The sequence below is a fragment of the Tiliqua scincoides genome, chromosome 4, assembly GCF_035046505.1.
Source record: "Tiliqua scincoides isolate rTilSci1 chromosome 4, rTilSci1.hap2, whole genome shotgun sequence".
In the NCBI taxonomy this organism is placed as follows: Eukaryota; Metazoa; Chordata; class Lepidosauria; order Squamata; family Scincidae; genus Tiliqua; species Tiliqua scincoides.
This window is the reverse complement of record NC_089824.1, coordinates 84,090,436-84,106,284: the sequence shown is the minus strand read 5'-3', so window position 1 is coordinate 84,106,284 and position 15,849 is coordinate 84,090,436. Positions and strand designations below refer to the sequence as shown.

The 15,849-nt window shown below is 43.0% G+C and overlaps 1 protein-coding gene across 1 annotated transcript in view; it reads right to left on the bottom strand.

Moving 5' to 3' along the window:
* Positions 1–15,571, bottom strand: part of LOC136648356 (MARVEL domain-containing protein 3-like) — a 44,976-nt gene extending 29,405 nt beyond the window's left edge. Inside the window, exon 1 of the mRNA XM_066624466.1 lies at positions 15,311–15,571. Coding sequence (XP_066480563.1) covers positions 15,311–15,571 — 261 coding nt within the window. The remainder of the gene's footprint in view (positions 1–15,310) is intronic.
* Positions 15,572–15,849: the final 278 nt, after the last annotated feature.

The following is a 15,849-nucleotide window of genomic DNA, read 5'->3' as shown; positions in this document are numbered from 1 at the left end:
TGCATGTGAGGGAACAAATTGGACCAACTGCCCCTTCCCCTCCATGCAGTTAGAAGGTACATTGGGAGAGGGAGGATGAAATGCTTGTTCTTGTCCCTTAGCATCAGCGTTGGGGCTGATTGGACAAATAGTTTCCAAAAGAGTTCATAATAATTTAGTCATTCTTCCATTCCCACCTTCACTCTTGATGGGCTTGGGTGGGCCTTGAATGTTTATAGCAAGGGCCACAAAGGCAGTTCAGTGGTACATAAGAACATAAGAACAGCCCCACTGGATCAGGCCATAGGCCCATCTAGTCCAGCTTCCTGTATCTCACAGCGGCCCACCAAATGCCCCAGGGAGCACACCTGATAACAAGAGACCTCAGCCTGGTGCCCTCCCTTGCATCTGGCATTCTGACATAACCCATTTCTAAAATCAGGAGGTTGCACATACACATGGGCTTGTACCCCATAATAGATTTTTCCTCCAGAAACTTGTCCAATCCCCTTTTAAAGGCGTCTAGGCTAGACGCCAGCACCACATCCTGTGGCAAGGAGCTCCACAGACCGACCACACACTGAGTAAAGAAATATTTTCTTTTGTCTGTCCTAACCCGCCCAACACTCAATTTTAGTGGATGTCCCCTGGTTCTGGTATTATGTGAGAGTGTAAAGAGCATCTCCCTATCCACTCTGTCCATTCCCTGCATAATTTTGTATGTCTCAATCATGTCCCCCCTCAAGCGTCTCTTTTCTAGGCTGAAGAGGCCCAAACGCCGTAGCCTTTCCTCATAAGGAAGGTGCCCCAGCCCCGTAATCATCTTAGTCGCTCTCTTATGTTCCTCTTATGTTTAGCAGGTTCCTCTTATGTTTAGCAGGGCGCGAAAACTGTGTCTCTTCATCCCAACGCAGTGTCATTTCTAGCAGTTATTTGTTGGTGTTTCTTTGTAAACTTAGGGCCCAATCCTATCCAACTTTCGAGTGCTGATGCAGCTGTGCCAATGGGGCATGCACTGCATCCTGCAATGTGGGTGCAGTCATGGAGGCCTCCTAAAGGTAAGGGAATGCTTGTTCCCTTACTTCAAGGCTGCATTGCGGCTGTATCGGCGCTAAAAAGTTGGATAGGGTTAGGCCCTTAGTGAACTTTCTTTGTTGAAAAGCAAAAACATTTTTGTTTTATTGCCCAGCAATAGATAAATATTTATAATATATAAATATTATTAATAATAATTTTTTAAAAAATGAAGGCCTTGCAAGATGTGAAACTAAGCAGAGGTACGGGCCTTCCTGATTGGTATCTGTATTATAAAGCAGCGGTGCTGTCATGGATTAAAGAGTGAATCACATAAGAGGACCAAAGAATACTTAAATTGGAGGGGCATGACCTTGAATGGGGATGGCATGCATTTGTTTGGTATGGAAAAGCAAATGAATATAAGCAATCTAATAACCATATACTAAGGAAATCTTTATTATGGATTTGCATACTAAAATGCAAAGACAGAGGTATATTAAAATTCCCCAATGGGTTGGGCCGTTAGAAGCACAGACACTGACTGAGCAATAGAAACCATTTTACACTTGGTTGAAAATGAATACTTAGAAAGTATAATATAGGGCATTTAGATGAACTTATTACATATATGATACGATATGATATAAATGATAAATGATAATAAGAGATAAAAGTAGAAGAGAAACTCAATTAGGAGATATGGAATGATTTATTAGTAAAAGTGGCATATGATATCCTGCACTCCTAAGTGTATGTGTATGTCTTTAATGTTTGTTTTGTTGTGTTATTTTTTTTTTTAAAAAAAATAAAAAATATTAATTTAAAAAAATAATGTGCATTTGGAGTTTCCTCAGGGGGAGTGCATGTAAGTGGAGAAAAGGATGGAATTAGGATGCTGTATGTTGTGCAAGATTTCTAGGGTGGTGAAGAAACAGATAATAAATGAAGCCTGGTAGAATAGCTGGGCATCATGTATACAGCAAATACATATACATGTATACAACAAAAACATGGCATTAAGTTAAATGCCCTCTCAAATCCTTGAAGGACAAGGGAAACTTCCTCAACCCAGCAGTGAGATTTCTGTTTGGTTTTGAGTGCTGGTTCTTTTAAGAAGCCATTCTGACATCTAGTGGTTTCAGAAATTAATAGCAAGCAAGCAAGGCCATGTGCACTCCCAGGAAGCACAACATGTTTCAATTTGTAAGGAAATTCATATCCTGGTTCACACAGACATACTCCATCACTTAAGTGTTGTAGCATAAACTGATGCATGTGTTAAATGGGCTCATATTCAGTGCTTTTCCCAAAGTTGCTTCACAGTCACCAAGCTTAGAGAAATCAAGTTCCGTTCATGTACTATGTGAACCAATCCTATGTCCTTTATTATTTGTTATCATTACTTCTGCATTTCTGCTAAGAGTGTCATCCAAAATGTTCAGATGTGATCTACACATAGGTATAGATACATTGTAGGTAGGTCTTTTCTGCATCTTGAGAACTCATGATCCATGTTTCATTGTCTTTCATAGGGGGAGGGTAAAAGCTGAAACAGCAGCAAGTCAAGACACGCTGAGATGACAGAAAAATAGCTAATTCCCTTTTCAGAATTTGGAAGTTAGCAGGAGTTTGGATCACAAGTGTGAAATCAGTACATATGAATCCATTGTAAGTCAAAGACTATCCAGTGTCCTATTGGTTTTGTAACTACAGAGGGTCTCAAAAAATGTACACGTGTTTCAATGCATGCATACTTTATTATAGAAAACCTGCAACACTCGAATGTCTAAGGCTGCGGTTTTCAAAATCTCTGGGAGTTTGAAACTCGCAGTAAGTCTTTGTGGGGATGGGAGGGGGAGACAGCAGGGGCAGAGGGAAGGCAGCGATGCAAAAGCGGAAGCGGAGCGCGATCGCCCCACTCTCCCTCTCCCTGACCTGGGGAGCCCTGCAGGCGCTCACGCAGGGATATGAGGAACCCACATCTCAGCACACACGTTAGTGGATGTCTGCAGATCCTCTAGTCAACAATGTCTGCAATGTATAGACACTGATGGGAAACATTTTGAACACTTGGCCAATTAACTGGGTCATTATAGTATATGTTGAATTATAGCATAATAAGTGTGACACTATAAAGTGTCACACTTTATAAAGTGTATATATATTTTCTTGAGATGCCCTGAAAATTGAAAATGAATGGTTATATTGGTTTGATCTATATTTCTCTTTCTCAATTGAATAATTAGCATATTCCATCATAATGGCTGACTGTCCTAACTTGGCCTTTTTACAGATCGCCTGACTACAATTGTATACACACTTTTCTGGTGTGTATACAAGTCCCGTTGTATTTAGTGGGCTTACTGCCAAGAAGTCATGCCTAGGATTGGGCTGTGGATGCCCCTAGCACTTCAATTTGCTTAGCTGCATGGAGATGCTAATTATCTCCCACTTGCTTTTAGGATAAATCTACAACAAACTTTAATTATCAAAAATAATCCCCAAAGATTAGTATTTTGAAATCATTAAAAGATTCAACTGCTTCTGACAGTATGAAAGAAAATGGTACCCCTCTCTGAACTGCTGTTGAAAGCAATACTTTTGGCAGGACTTAATTTCTTCCTAGGTTCAGGTTTAACTTTTGTCTTCAGTGCCAGGGCTTAAGTCTGGAATATAGTAAGGAATGTCTCCACCTGTACATGGACATTGTTCATCTCTCTTCATATGCAGTCATCTCTCTCTCTCCCCCCCATCCTCAGGGGATATGTTCTTGCTCCTACCATGGATAACTGAAAACACAGATAGCAGGAAACCCTATACTTACTGTTTTCCACGCAAGCCCTCCGAACTTCTTCTTACTTGTTAGAACTTACCCTCCAGTGCCCAATCGAGGGCAAGTGCTAACAAGCAGGTGTGAAGAAACTGTTTGCAGGGCTGCAGATGGTACCCCCTCTGGCAGCAGATGAGTGTGATGGGGGGAATTTGTGAACCACAGATAACTGAAACTGTGGAAACTGAGTCCATGGATATGGGGGGAGGTGACTGTATTCTCAAGTTCATCTCTTTATACTGAGACCAAAATGTTGTTGGCAACCTTCAGTCTCGAGAGACTATGGTATTGCGCTCTGAAAGGTGGTTTTGGAACATCGTCTAGTGTGGCTGAAAAGGCCAAAATACTGAGACCAAAATACTGTACATATATTCTTTCATTTACTGGTAAAATCTTGCAAACAAATGTTTGTTTTCACTCATTGGAGCTTGAAGAAACCGACAGCATCTTTTTGCCAGTTAAATGGTATTCATGAAAAAAGAGCCAAGTTTTGGCAAACTTTGTTACATAATAAACCTGCAACTTGATGACAAGAAACAAATGCCTGGGAAAACAAAAGTGTGCTTTAACTGCCCTAAGAGCATTTTCATTTGAATTTTCCTTCTTAAAACAAACATTAGGGCTAACATTTTCAAAAGAGAGCAGGGGGGCAGCAGGTGGCAGAGAAAGGGGAAGAAAACCAGGAACACCGTTTTCGCCAGACCTCTCCCTTTCACTGCTACCATGGGTATTGTAATGGTAGAAACAATGGACATCCTGATGGCCAATATTTTTCGTCAGATTGCCTTTAGGAATGACACTAGGTGATGATGTTCCCAGGCCCATTATAGGAAAAAATGGTAACTACTAGCTGTAGAAAGCACTGCTTCCGCTAGTAATTCCCTCGTCCCCATACGCACACATTTCACCATAACATTAAAAATTGCTGTGATGACGTATAAAGCTCTTAATGATTGGGATCTAAATATATGAAGGACTGTCTCTCCTCATGTAAATATGCCTGGCCTGAGAGAATGTCTGTGGAGGCTGCCTGCTGGATGCCGTCTTTTTTCAAAATCCGTTTGTTTGTTTACTTACTTTCTTACTTATTTAAAAGATTTTTATCCCGCCTTTCCTGTGCCAGAACAGGTGCTCAAGGCAGCTTACAATTTATAGAAAAAAGTAAGACAAATTCTTATGATAAAGTCTTCTCAGTTGTGTCACCTGACCTGTGGAACTTACTCCTTTTGGAGGTTAGAGCTGCTTCATATATGTTGGTGTTTTGACTGAGGTTTCAGATGTTTTTATTCCAGTTAATCTTTGCTTGATGGGTCACTTCTTTTACTGTAGGGCTTTTGTTGGTTTTTATTCTGTTTCTGTGGTGGCTTTGTCTTATTATTATGTTATTTTGTTTTAATCTTGCAAAATTAAATTAAAGATTTGCAGATAACTGATCATACATAGGAATTGCACAGAAGGAATGTTCAGTTGAGAGATTTTGAAAAATTAGCGGAGGAACAGACAAAGAGCATAATGGCTAGGATTCATAAGATATGAATGGAATTTGGTTGTGAAACAGCAAGCTGAGCAATTTATGATTTTATGGAGATTGGACGCAGCATATATTTTGATAAATGGTGATACATTTTGAGAAAATAATTTAACCGTTTGTGTTACACTCCAAGAAAATAGCTATAATTTAATGAGTAACTTGCACATAAGTCTGCAAAAACTGTTTAAATTTATCCATACTTACAGTCCTAATTGTTTGGAATGTTTTTCCATCCGTGGTGGCTGTGGAAAGAAAGGCTTTTGGAAAGAAAGACAATATATAAGATAAAACAATTTTATTTAGTGCTAGATCCAGAGGCATTTTAGTTAATGCATACAAAAAGTATAAAAGAGATTGTAAGAGATATCTATATGTTGTACTTGGCAAGAATCTTATATGCTAATTATTGATCATTTGAAATGTGATGGAATGGGAAGAGAGGTAACATCAGTAGTTCCCAAACTGTGAGTTTAGACCCAATTTTTGGTGGGCCACAAAACTGACATGGCAGATTAGGCTATGTGCATCAAAGGTTAAACACGCTGCTACTTGGGGGCAGGACTGCTGCCAGTCACCATTGTAGCCACACCCCTTGGCATTTATAAATCAGGCTGCAGCAGCATATAGGAGATCATGACTCAGATTCTATAAAAGTGAGGGGGAGTCCCTCTGCAATGACCTTGGAGCTCAACAAATGCTCCAGAAGGCTGTTCTCTCACTTACTACAGTAAAAAGGATAAAAACAGGCTTCAGAAAGTGGTAAAGTGAAACACTTATTTTTAGGCTCATAAGGTCCAATGAGAGTATTGTATTAAAAAGTGGATCCCACCGCTAAAGAGTTTGGGAACAACTGGTTTAAATGAATATACAATCTTTGCAAATTAACAGTGTAAAATTAAATGTTAGTCATCAGAATGGCAATGCCTTTTTCAGAAGAAAGGCAGTTATTAATTTAATATTGGAAAAAGAAAATGCATGCTGATGTTAATTTTGTATTTAAATTTGAAATGCTGCAGTAGTCAGCTAGAATACACAAAAACAATCAGAAAGTGTGTCTCTTCTGTGGGTAGTGCTTATTTCTCACCACTAGGTGGCCACAGTTGTGAAGGTTATAAACTCAATCAAGTTCATAACTCAATGTACTGTGCATTATTTTTACACTGCTTCTGTTTTGCCTGTAATTGACAGTACCCTTTTAGCTCTGGAAATTTGCATCAGCTTCTCTGTGTGTGTGTGTGTGTGTGTGTATGTGTGTGTTTATATATAAAATATGCACTGACAAGAAAATCTGACTCTTATGGCTTTTATGGAATGTGCAAGTTGGCATCTATGCACTTATTTAGCAACCTCTTGCTTTTACCTTAGTAATAGACCATCTCAGCCCCAGCTTCCATTCACTCACTGTTGAGACCCAGAAGCCAAAGTGATAATTTTGAAGCTAGGCTGAGATATGACAACCAGAAGTAATACTGGGTCAGTTCAGATGGGTTTCCGCACATCTAGTCTGGAATTGGAATTCCATGTAGAGAGGCAGCATGGTTCTAGCAAGAAAGTGGTGGAGTGGGCAGAGACATGCATATACACCTTTCCCCCCGGACAAGTCCGTACAGTTCATAATATTGTCCCAACCAAATCAGCCCACTGTCTCTTTAAGATCTCCCCTGCAAGACCAGTAGTGAAAAAGGCCAACAATATTCAAGGAAGGGTCTTGGTGGCAGCTGCCATTTTGTAATGATACCTGCACAAAGCCTGACAGCCTAATCATCTTCTTTTAAAGCAGTCTTTAGATTTGTGCCAAATGAAGGTGCATACAAGTCAGTTAAAATTATAGTGGATTGCTGCTTTACAATGGTAATCTGTTCTGGGGAGACCACTGTCGTGTAAAAATATTTTAAAGTGAACCCAATAATACACTGTTCTTTGATACTTTTGTTCCAAGACCTCAGAAGTTGACGTTTCTGCTGCAAAACTAAGCTATTTTCCTCTCTAAAAGTTTATTTAAAAGGTGCCTACTGAGCTCTTTAGAGGCCTTGTTTGGTTATTGGTTTACACGCAATGTTGTAATTATAAAACACAAATTACAAGACTGTATCCTTTCCTCAGTACACACAGCCACAATGTTAAACCATTTCTGCCCAAAGTTGCATATACACAACAGGGACCAAATGTGTACACCTATGGGATGGGTAAAAATGAGTTTAAAACACTGGTGTTGGCTGAAAAGCCCATTGAAAGGCTTGTGCTATGTCCTTTCCTCCAGATACACAGTCACAATATTTAAAATGCTGCTACTGGCTGAGATGCTACCAAATGTGTTCATATTCCTTTTTGGTTTCTCTATGACCCACAAGGTCCTGTTGGTGGCAATCATGAGCCCATCAAAAACAGAATAATTTATTGTATAGCGAAATTTGTTTTACTACAGAGAGTCCTCTGTAAAGTAAAACAAGTAAAGTAAAATGTAAAGTGATTTCATTGTAAAGCGAGCCCATTGTAAAGTGGGGGTCCACTGTATAGCCCAAGTTAATGAACGGAAAGGAAGCTCTTTTTGTAGAAGATAAAGATGTGTGCTATTAAATATTTTGAGAAGAAAATGATCTTAAAGCCAGTACACATAATAATGGCATTTATATATCACTTCATGAGTTTCCATTCACATAGATCTTCAGTAGTCCTCTCAACAAGTCTGTACTGTAGGTCAGCTTTATGTCCATATTGCAAATGGACAAGGGGCAGCACAGAAGCTGAAAGACAGCAGCTAATCTAAGGGCCAACGTGCACATTATATAAAGTCGATTATTAGCACTGATGTTATTACTTATACCTTTAAAAGCAGTAGAGGTGGTGGTGGGACAATCTGGATTGGGCTCCCTCTTGCTACTTGACAAAGAAATAAAGCTTCCCACTTGTGCAAAGCCCCACATGACTTCTGCACCTCTCTGCTGTTGGACTGTATGAACTGACCTTTGTACTCTCTTTTGCTCATTTCCCATCTTTTAATACCTCATCTGGTGAATGACTTGTGTGGTTCAATGCTGGGAGGAAGCAGCAACAGTACTTAATGGGGAGCTGCTTTCAATTGCAGTTCAAGGTCTGTCAAATGGTTGACTCTTTAAGAAGATTTTTTTTTTCTTGAAAGAAGAAACAAAAGTTCTGCCAGAGGAAAGGCCCATTTCCAAATGGACCCATCTGTGTATGTAGGCTTGGGTGGGGAACGGAGGATTCTTTTGCCAAGCTTTCTTCCTTGGCCACCAAGATATGGCCTCTTGCGTTTCAGACCCCACCAGCTGAATGGCCAACGTGGCGGTTGAGCCTATTAATCCTACTCTTGCGGCTATAACAGCTGGGGATTATTTAAACAAAACAGTTCACAGGCATAAAAGAAAAATTAAGGGAGAGACGCTCCACAGTAAACAAAAACTGGATCACCCCCACCCACCAAGCTCCTCTGTGACATAGAAAAAGTGGGTCAGCGGCATCCCTCCCCCCATATCCTGTCAGAGCGCTTTGAGTTCCTATTGAAAATGTTACAATAGGAACGTTGGTTCCCATGTTCACTAAGCAAGTGAGATCGTTACTCAAGGCCAGACAAAAGCGCTAGATGATATTGCATGGTAATGTTGCAGTGTTGAGCCGATTGCAGTGGGCAGGGGTGTTGAGGGATGACGGTTTAATAGCTCTCCTGAAGTGAATGGCACACTACAGCTTCTGTTTGCATTTCCTTTTTCAGTTTCACACTCATGTTTACGACTTCATATGCCAAGCACTTGGTGTTGTACAATAGGCATTGTACGATGGGGTAACAAGGTATTGTTCACGTCTGTAAGCTTTGCTGTAAATCCATTGAGACATTAACATAACGAAGGACCTCTTTGCTCAGCCACTCCTCAGTGTGCAGTAGTCCAAGGGAAATCCTCCACATTCTTGTTCCCAGCCTGTGGTCAGCTAATCATGTGCACCCACTGTCATGTGCAGGACTCAACTCTTGGCACTCCAGCTCAAATGCTTGAGTATTAATTATTGAGTATTGACATTGGTAGCTGCATGCCAAAAACCGAATCCTGAATGCATGATGACCACAGAACTGGCACAAAATTTCACTTGCTCTGGTGCAAGCTGTGCTCTGTGGGGGCTGGCAGTCCATCACAGGCCTTCTTGCTCACACACAGTGAGCACCCATGCCGCTGCAACATGCTTTACAGACATTTGTAACAGCGTATGCACCCCGCCAGCACTAGTGAGCTGTGGATTGAGCTGCCCATTATTTTGTTATAGAATATTCGTTGCCTGGGATCCAGGTATCTTCCCTCAAGGAAACACTTCTGTCGGAATTAAAATTGTTTGTTACAAACACACACTCCTACCTGCTATTTGCTTCAGTCTGAGTTTTCCTGCCAGGACAAATAATAATCATGGTAGTTCTCAAACCACAGACTGTTGTCAGATTTGGAAAATTCCATTCTTTTCCCCAGAAAGTCCACTGTAGAAGCTATTGGATGTGTGTCCAGACTGAATCAATGTGATCTCTCTGTGTTTGAGTGCTAGTGGAAAGTTGCAGACAACAGGTGGAGAAAAGCTGGAAGGATTAACCAGAATCTACCATGAATAAATGCTAGGAGTTGGGTTATTAACAAAAATCAGATTTTTGATAGCACTTACCTGTGATCAGTGGGTGAGAAACATTTAATGAATTGACCTGAGAAGTAGGAACCGATGGCTCTTGACCAATTAAAAACCCAGTGAACTGGGTAGGGGGAAGAAATGAACCCCATTACTTGTATAACCTTAACAGCAGAATGACAGCTCGTGATGCCAATAAAGGTTTCAGATCTGAGAATGACAGCTCAGTCTTGTCAGCTTCTCACAAGTGTGCTTATCACAATCACTTTTTGTCCTTGGCATTATCTCAATAGAATTAAGGCACCCAGGAAATAGTTTTCTATTATGATGAAACAGAATGCTGTTTTTTAAGAATAACAAATAACAACAACACAGAGATACACAGACACCAAAAGTATATTTGCAATTAGCTTCTGTCCCAAAAATTGGATAAGATCTTTTTGGATTCTCCAGAGGCTGGCAACCAACTTGGTTATCTAATTGGACGGAAAACTCCTGCTCTCTTCAATTTGGATGATGTCTGCTTTTGTACAAACTCATTAAACGCAGCTGCACTCCAAGTTTATAACAGCAGCTTCAGTGAAAAAAACACAACACAACAGTCTGAAGTTAATAACTGTTCTCTCCTCTTCTCGCTGTCTGATCTCTGATCTCTTTGATTACAGCTGAAACATGCCCAAGTCTTGTGGAGCTTTTTTCTCTCTTCTCCTTGGCAATCCACCATTCTCTTTAACTCTGCAAACTGTCCTGTTTCCTGTCAAGCCTGCACATTGCTACAGAAGTTTTAGATCTTTGTTTTTTTTCCCCAGGTAAATATGCATAGTACTTTTTAAGGAAGAAAAATTCTAACAGATATTGAATTAGCTGCATCTGTGAAAGTGACCCTTGCAGGGTTCAGTTCTTTTTGTCCTCCTGTTTAGGAAGGACTACAAAATTATGACTTATTCAGGGGCCCTGGGTGGGCTAACCCAAATCTATGTTGGGAAGGTGTGGAGAAGCTGGACGAAATGGGAAGAGCCTCAAGTGCATCAGGTACTATTCTGTGGATCAGGCAAGAACAGAAGAATACCCTCCTAATATTTAAACCAGGTCTGCCCAATCTAGAATTTTCATATGGCCTTCCAATTACAGAGGTCAATGTTGCACGTACGTTCTGTGCCTAAAGAACTTCCATTAGCTCTTCAACTTGGTATGCCACCTTTCACCTCCCATTTCATCAACTAGCCCTGCATTTGCAACTGAGATCCCTCATCAAATTCTCCCACAGCTCAATCCTATCCCCCGCCATTGATGACAATGCAGCCATACCAATGGGGAGTGTTGCTGTATCCAGTGGTGAACGGGGAGCAATCGGGAGGCCAGACTCCATAGGCCTCCTGGTGGCCTATTGGCTCCAGCTATACAGCTGGCGCAAGTCCGAGGAACGAAAAATGAGCTCAAAATGGAAAGGATAGGATCTTGACACATGCAGGATCTACCCTTCCCCCCAACAGAACCCCTGCTCCCTCCCTCCCCCAATGTGAGTTTCAGCAGCTCAGTCTTTGAAAGACCTAGCCATGAACATTCCATACCCCACAGGTTCTTTGCCCATCCTGGAGTTCATGAAAGTTTGAGACTGAACGTTTTGCTGAAGTTTACAAAATGAGTTAGGATTGGACTCTCTCTCTCTCTCTCTCTCTCTCTCTCTCTCTCTCTCTCTCTTAGATTTTTCATTATACCAATAAATAATAAGAATGACAATTATAATTAAAATTCGAACAAAAGTGTTGCAAGTTTTGAAACACAGAGATATTGCCTCTTAGGAAGGAAGATGCTTCTCATTAAATTATGCCCATGTTCTTGCAGCCTTGGTCCTTGCTGGGATTTGATTTGTGGATTTCTAGATCACATCCGATGCTCTTAAGCATTGGAGGACACCAGCTTTCTTTGTATCAGTAACCTTAACTCTCTCAAGATCTCACTCAGCTCATTTATCATGAGTGAGTAGTTTTTTGTTTTTTCTTGTTTCCAGTCTATGTTGTCAGAAAGATAACTGAAGTCTGTTGTTGTTTTAACGGGAGCGTGTTCATCAGCAGGTTGGTTCAGGAAAATATATAATCTAAGCTGACTTCTGTTGCACAGTTTTTCCCCCTGGTAAAGAACCAACCCTTTTCACCTGAACAGTGAAGCGGAGTCTGGATCTGCAATGTAATTGGCAGTGATGATTCCCAGCTATGGCTAAATACCCAATTAAATGAAAGAACAGGATTCTAAAAAACATAACACTTGCAGATACAGGTGTTTTCTGCATTTCCACCAAAAGTTCTTTCACTAAAACCCCCCAATAAACCTGTCCTGCAAATATTTTGGCATAGAATGCACTAGCACTTTACAGGCTTGGGGAGAGCTTCTCTGTGTTATCTTAGCAAATAGCATGGCTGTGTCCATGATTTTGTTATTTCTAAAAATATTTTAATTGTTATGATTTTGTTATTAGATTCTGCTTGTGCACATAATTGGATACATGTGGTAGTTCACGCGTGTTTCAAAACCACAATTGAACAAGTATAAAGCTAATTAAAAACAGTCAAATAAAATGTATCCTATGGTCAATACTTCAGCACAAAAGTAGCTTCAGCTGAAAAACAAAGAAAGGGAGGTAGTACTTCCTATAAAGTAAGTACTTGTTTTGTTATTACACTCTTTGTCCTGAGTGTAATTTTTACAGTCTAGTATTAATCTTAAATCAACCTTAGATCAACATTGAAATTTAGCTTTACCTTTAGCTTAGCTTTACCTAAGCTTTACCTAAGTTAGCACCTAATCTAACCTGAAGGAGGGATTCTAAGATCCAGCAAGTTGGGGCACAGGAGCTAGGTGAGGGCAATAAAAATAAATACGTAAGTGTGTACAGAGGTCTACTCTGAGCAGGAGCAGAGTCCTACCTGTGAGTAAGAGCCCAAGGTACAGGCACTTGGAAAAATAAATAAAACAGAGGAGGATAAAGTGGAAAGCAAGTTTTTCTACTTGGTTTAAATTAACCCTATACTTAACCCAAGTTAAACTTAATCCAAGTTAGAACATAATCTAAAAGTTCAGTAAATTAGGACAAAGGATCTAGGTGAGAGCAATAAATAAATAAAATAAAGGTGCACACTTAATAAAAGCAGGAGTTTAGCAGGGCTAAACAGGATTTAAACGTTAGTGTGTAAGTTCTGCCAAGCCAAAAAACTCTTAAACCAGTGCAGTTTAAATTCAAATAAAAAAACCAGCTTGAGGTTAAAAAACAGTCCAGCCTCAGAGAACTGAAGTAGGAGGGTAAGAACCTAGGAAGGGCCAGTTCCCACCCAGCCAGGGCAATTTAGCATAGTCATTGTCCTTTAGGTCATAGCAATTGACCTTTAAGAGTTGATAAGAGCCCCATTAGGCAAATCCAAGCACCCCATTCAGGGAAATCGCCTGGGAAGACCAGCCCCTTTTCAATCAGCAAGGAGGAAGGGAGGAGGAGCTAGCTAGGAGTATAAAGCTAGTGCCTGTCACCGCGTGAGCCTCTCTGCAGAAGCGCGTGTGGCCTCTGGGAAACCCAGTGCCTCGGGAACCAAGTGCCAGGTAAGGCACCGCGAGTTTAGCATCAGTGCGAGTTCAGCAGCAGGGCGAGGAAGCCAGGGCCCCAGATACCGCCCTTTCTCCTCCCTTGAGAAGAGGGCTGCTAACCAGTGTAGGGTTTTTAAGTACCCCTAAACAAAAACAAACAAAATATAAAAAGCTATACAATCAGACAGCCAGCAGCAGGGTGGGGGCTGTCCAGTGTTTTGCATCGAGTGCCACATGTATGACTATGGGGCATAAGTCATGTGTGTGTCCTCGGTGCAAGGAGCTCCAGGGACTCAGGGAATGCGTCCGCTCCCTTGAAGCCTTGGTGGCCGACCTGGAGAAGCAAAGGAAGGCAGAAAAGGACCGCAGGAAGACTTCTGGGGATGATCAGGCTTTGTCCCAACCTCAGGCGTGCAGCTCCACAGCTGCCCAGGTGGAAAGTCTTGGGGCTGGAGGATGTCATCCTGGAGAGGAGGGAAACAATCACCTAGGGCGGACCCCTTCTCCAGGGGACAGGCCCATATCTGAATGCACTCAGGATACTCCTTGGCAGGAAGGGGGTCGGGGCTTCTTGTAGTGGGGGATTTAATTATTAGAAACATAGAGGGGGGGTTGCAACGGATGGGAGGACTGCATGGCGACTTGTCTGCCTGGTGCGAATGTTGTGGACATCACTTCTCGTCTAGACAGGCTGGTAGATTGTGCTGGGGAGGAGGTAGCGGTTTTGGTGCATGTCGGCACCAATGACATGGGCAAGTGTAGCCGGGAGGTCCTGGAGGCCAAATTTAAGCTATTAGGTAGGAAGCTGAAAGCCAGGACCTCAAAGGTAGCGTTCTCTGAAGTGCTACCTGTTCCACGTGCAGGGCCAGCTAGGCAGGCGGAGATCAGGGGTCTCAATGCGTGGATGAGACGGTGGTGTAGGGTTTAGATTCGTTAGGCACTGGGGAACGTTTTGGGAGAAGTGAGGCCTGTACAAGGGGGATGGGCTTCACTTGAACCAGAATGGAACCAGACTGCTGGTGCATAACATTAAAAAGGTAGCAGAGCAGCTTTTAAACTGATCCCTGGGGGAAAGCCAACAGGAGCCGAGGGGCATCCGGTTCGGGACTCCTCATCCCGATGGGACGAAGTCGGGGAGGTTAGAGAACAACAAGGAAAAAACAGAGTAGGAGAAGAAATTGGGAATGGTAGCATGATGGGATGTGATAGACGGTTTGGCACAATGAGATGATTCAGGGATAAAGGAGCTAATAAGCAGCCCACCCTGGGGCATTCCATGTACAAAAGTTTTTATGCAAATGCCCGGTCTCAGAGCAAATATGGGAGAACTGGAATGTCTGGTGACAAGGGAAAACATTGACATAGTGGGCATAAAGGCAGCTAGCGTGCCCGTATGGGCACGCTAGCGCTGATTGCCAGGCTAAACCCCCCTATCAGCCGGCAGCAGGGCTTTGCTGCCAGCTGATTGGCTGGCTGGCCTTGGGGGGCGGGACAACTGAGCCTGATCTAGCACGCAGGCACTAGATCCGGCTCAGTTCCGTTCCTGGAAGCGACCGGGTAGGTCGCTTTTTCAGGAGCGGAGAGAGGCTGCCCCACGACAGGGCTTGAGACGCGGGGATCCGCGCTTGCAAGCTCCTGTCACCTCGGCAGTGGGTAGCCTCTCTTTAGCGAGCTGCGCGCGCTGCAGTTTCGCTCCGGGGCGCAGCGACTGAGCGGCCCCATGAGCGATATCAAGGCGGGCATCCCGCTGCGCACTCTACGGACAGCGTCGGGGCGGTGACCCGCTGCGCGCTCTGCAGGGGGCCAGCGAGGGGGGTGGCCCGCTGCACGCTCTGTCCGAGCGGCAGCGGTAGGGGGCGGCCCGCTGCGCGCTCTGCCAGCCGCGTGGCTCGCAGCGCTGGGCGGCTCTGCGTGCCCCGTGGCGGCGGGTGCATTTTGGGGGGGTCCGTGGGGGTGGCAGGCGCCTGTGGTGGGCGGCCGCCCCGCGTTCCTCCTTGGCGGGCCTGTCCGTTGGGGCGCATTTTGGCGGCCATTGGGGGGGTGCCTCGTGGCTGGGCGCCATTTTGGGCCCTGCCTCGTGGCGCTCCGCCATTTTAAAAAATTTTAAATATAGCCTGGCGGCCATTTTGAGGGCTTCAACTGCCAAAGGGTCTCTCATTTTCAGAGTTGGGGACTTCGAGGGACAAGAAACCGGGCTGCTGCGGTGGCACTGCTGGGATCGTAGTCCTCCCCGTTTCTTGTATCGTATTCAGTTAAAAAATTAGAACACAGGGGGCGGTGGGCCCCACTTGGGATATTT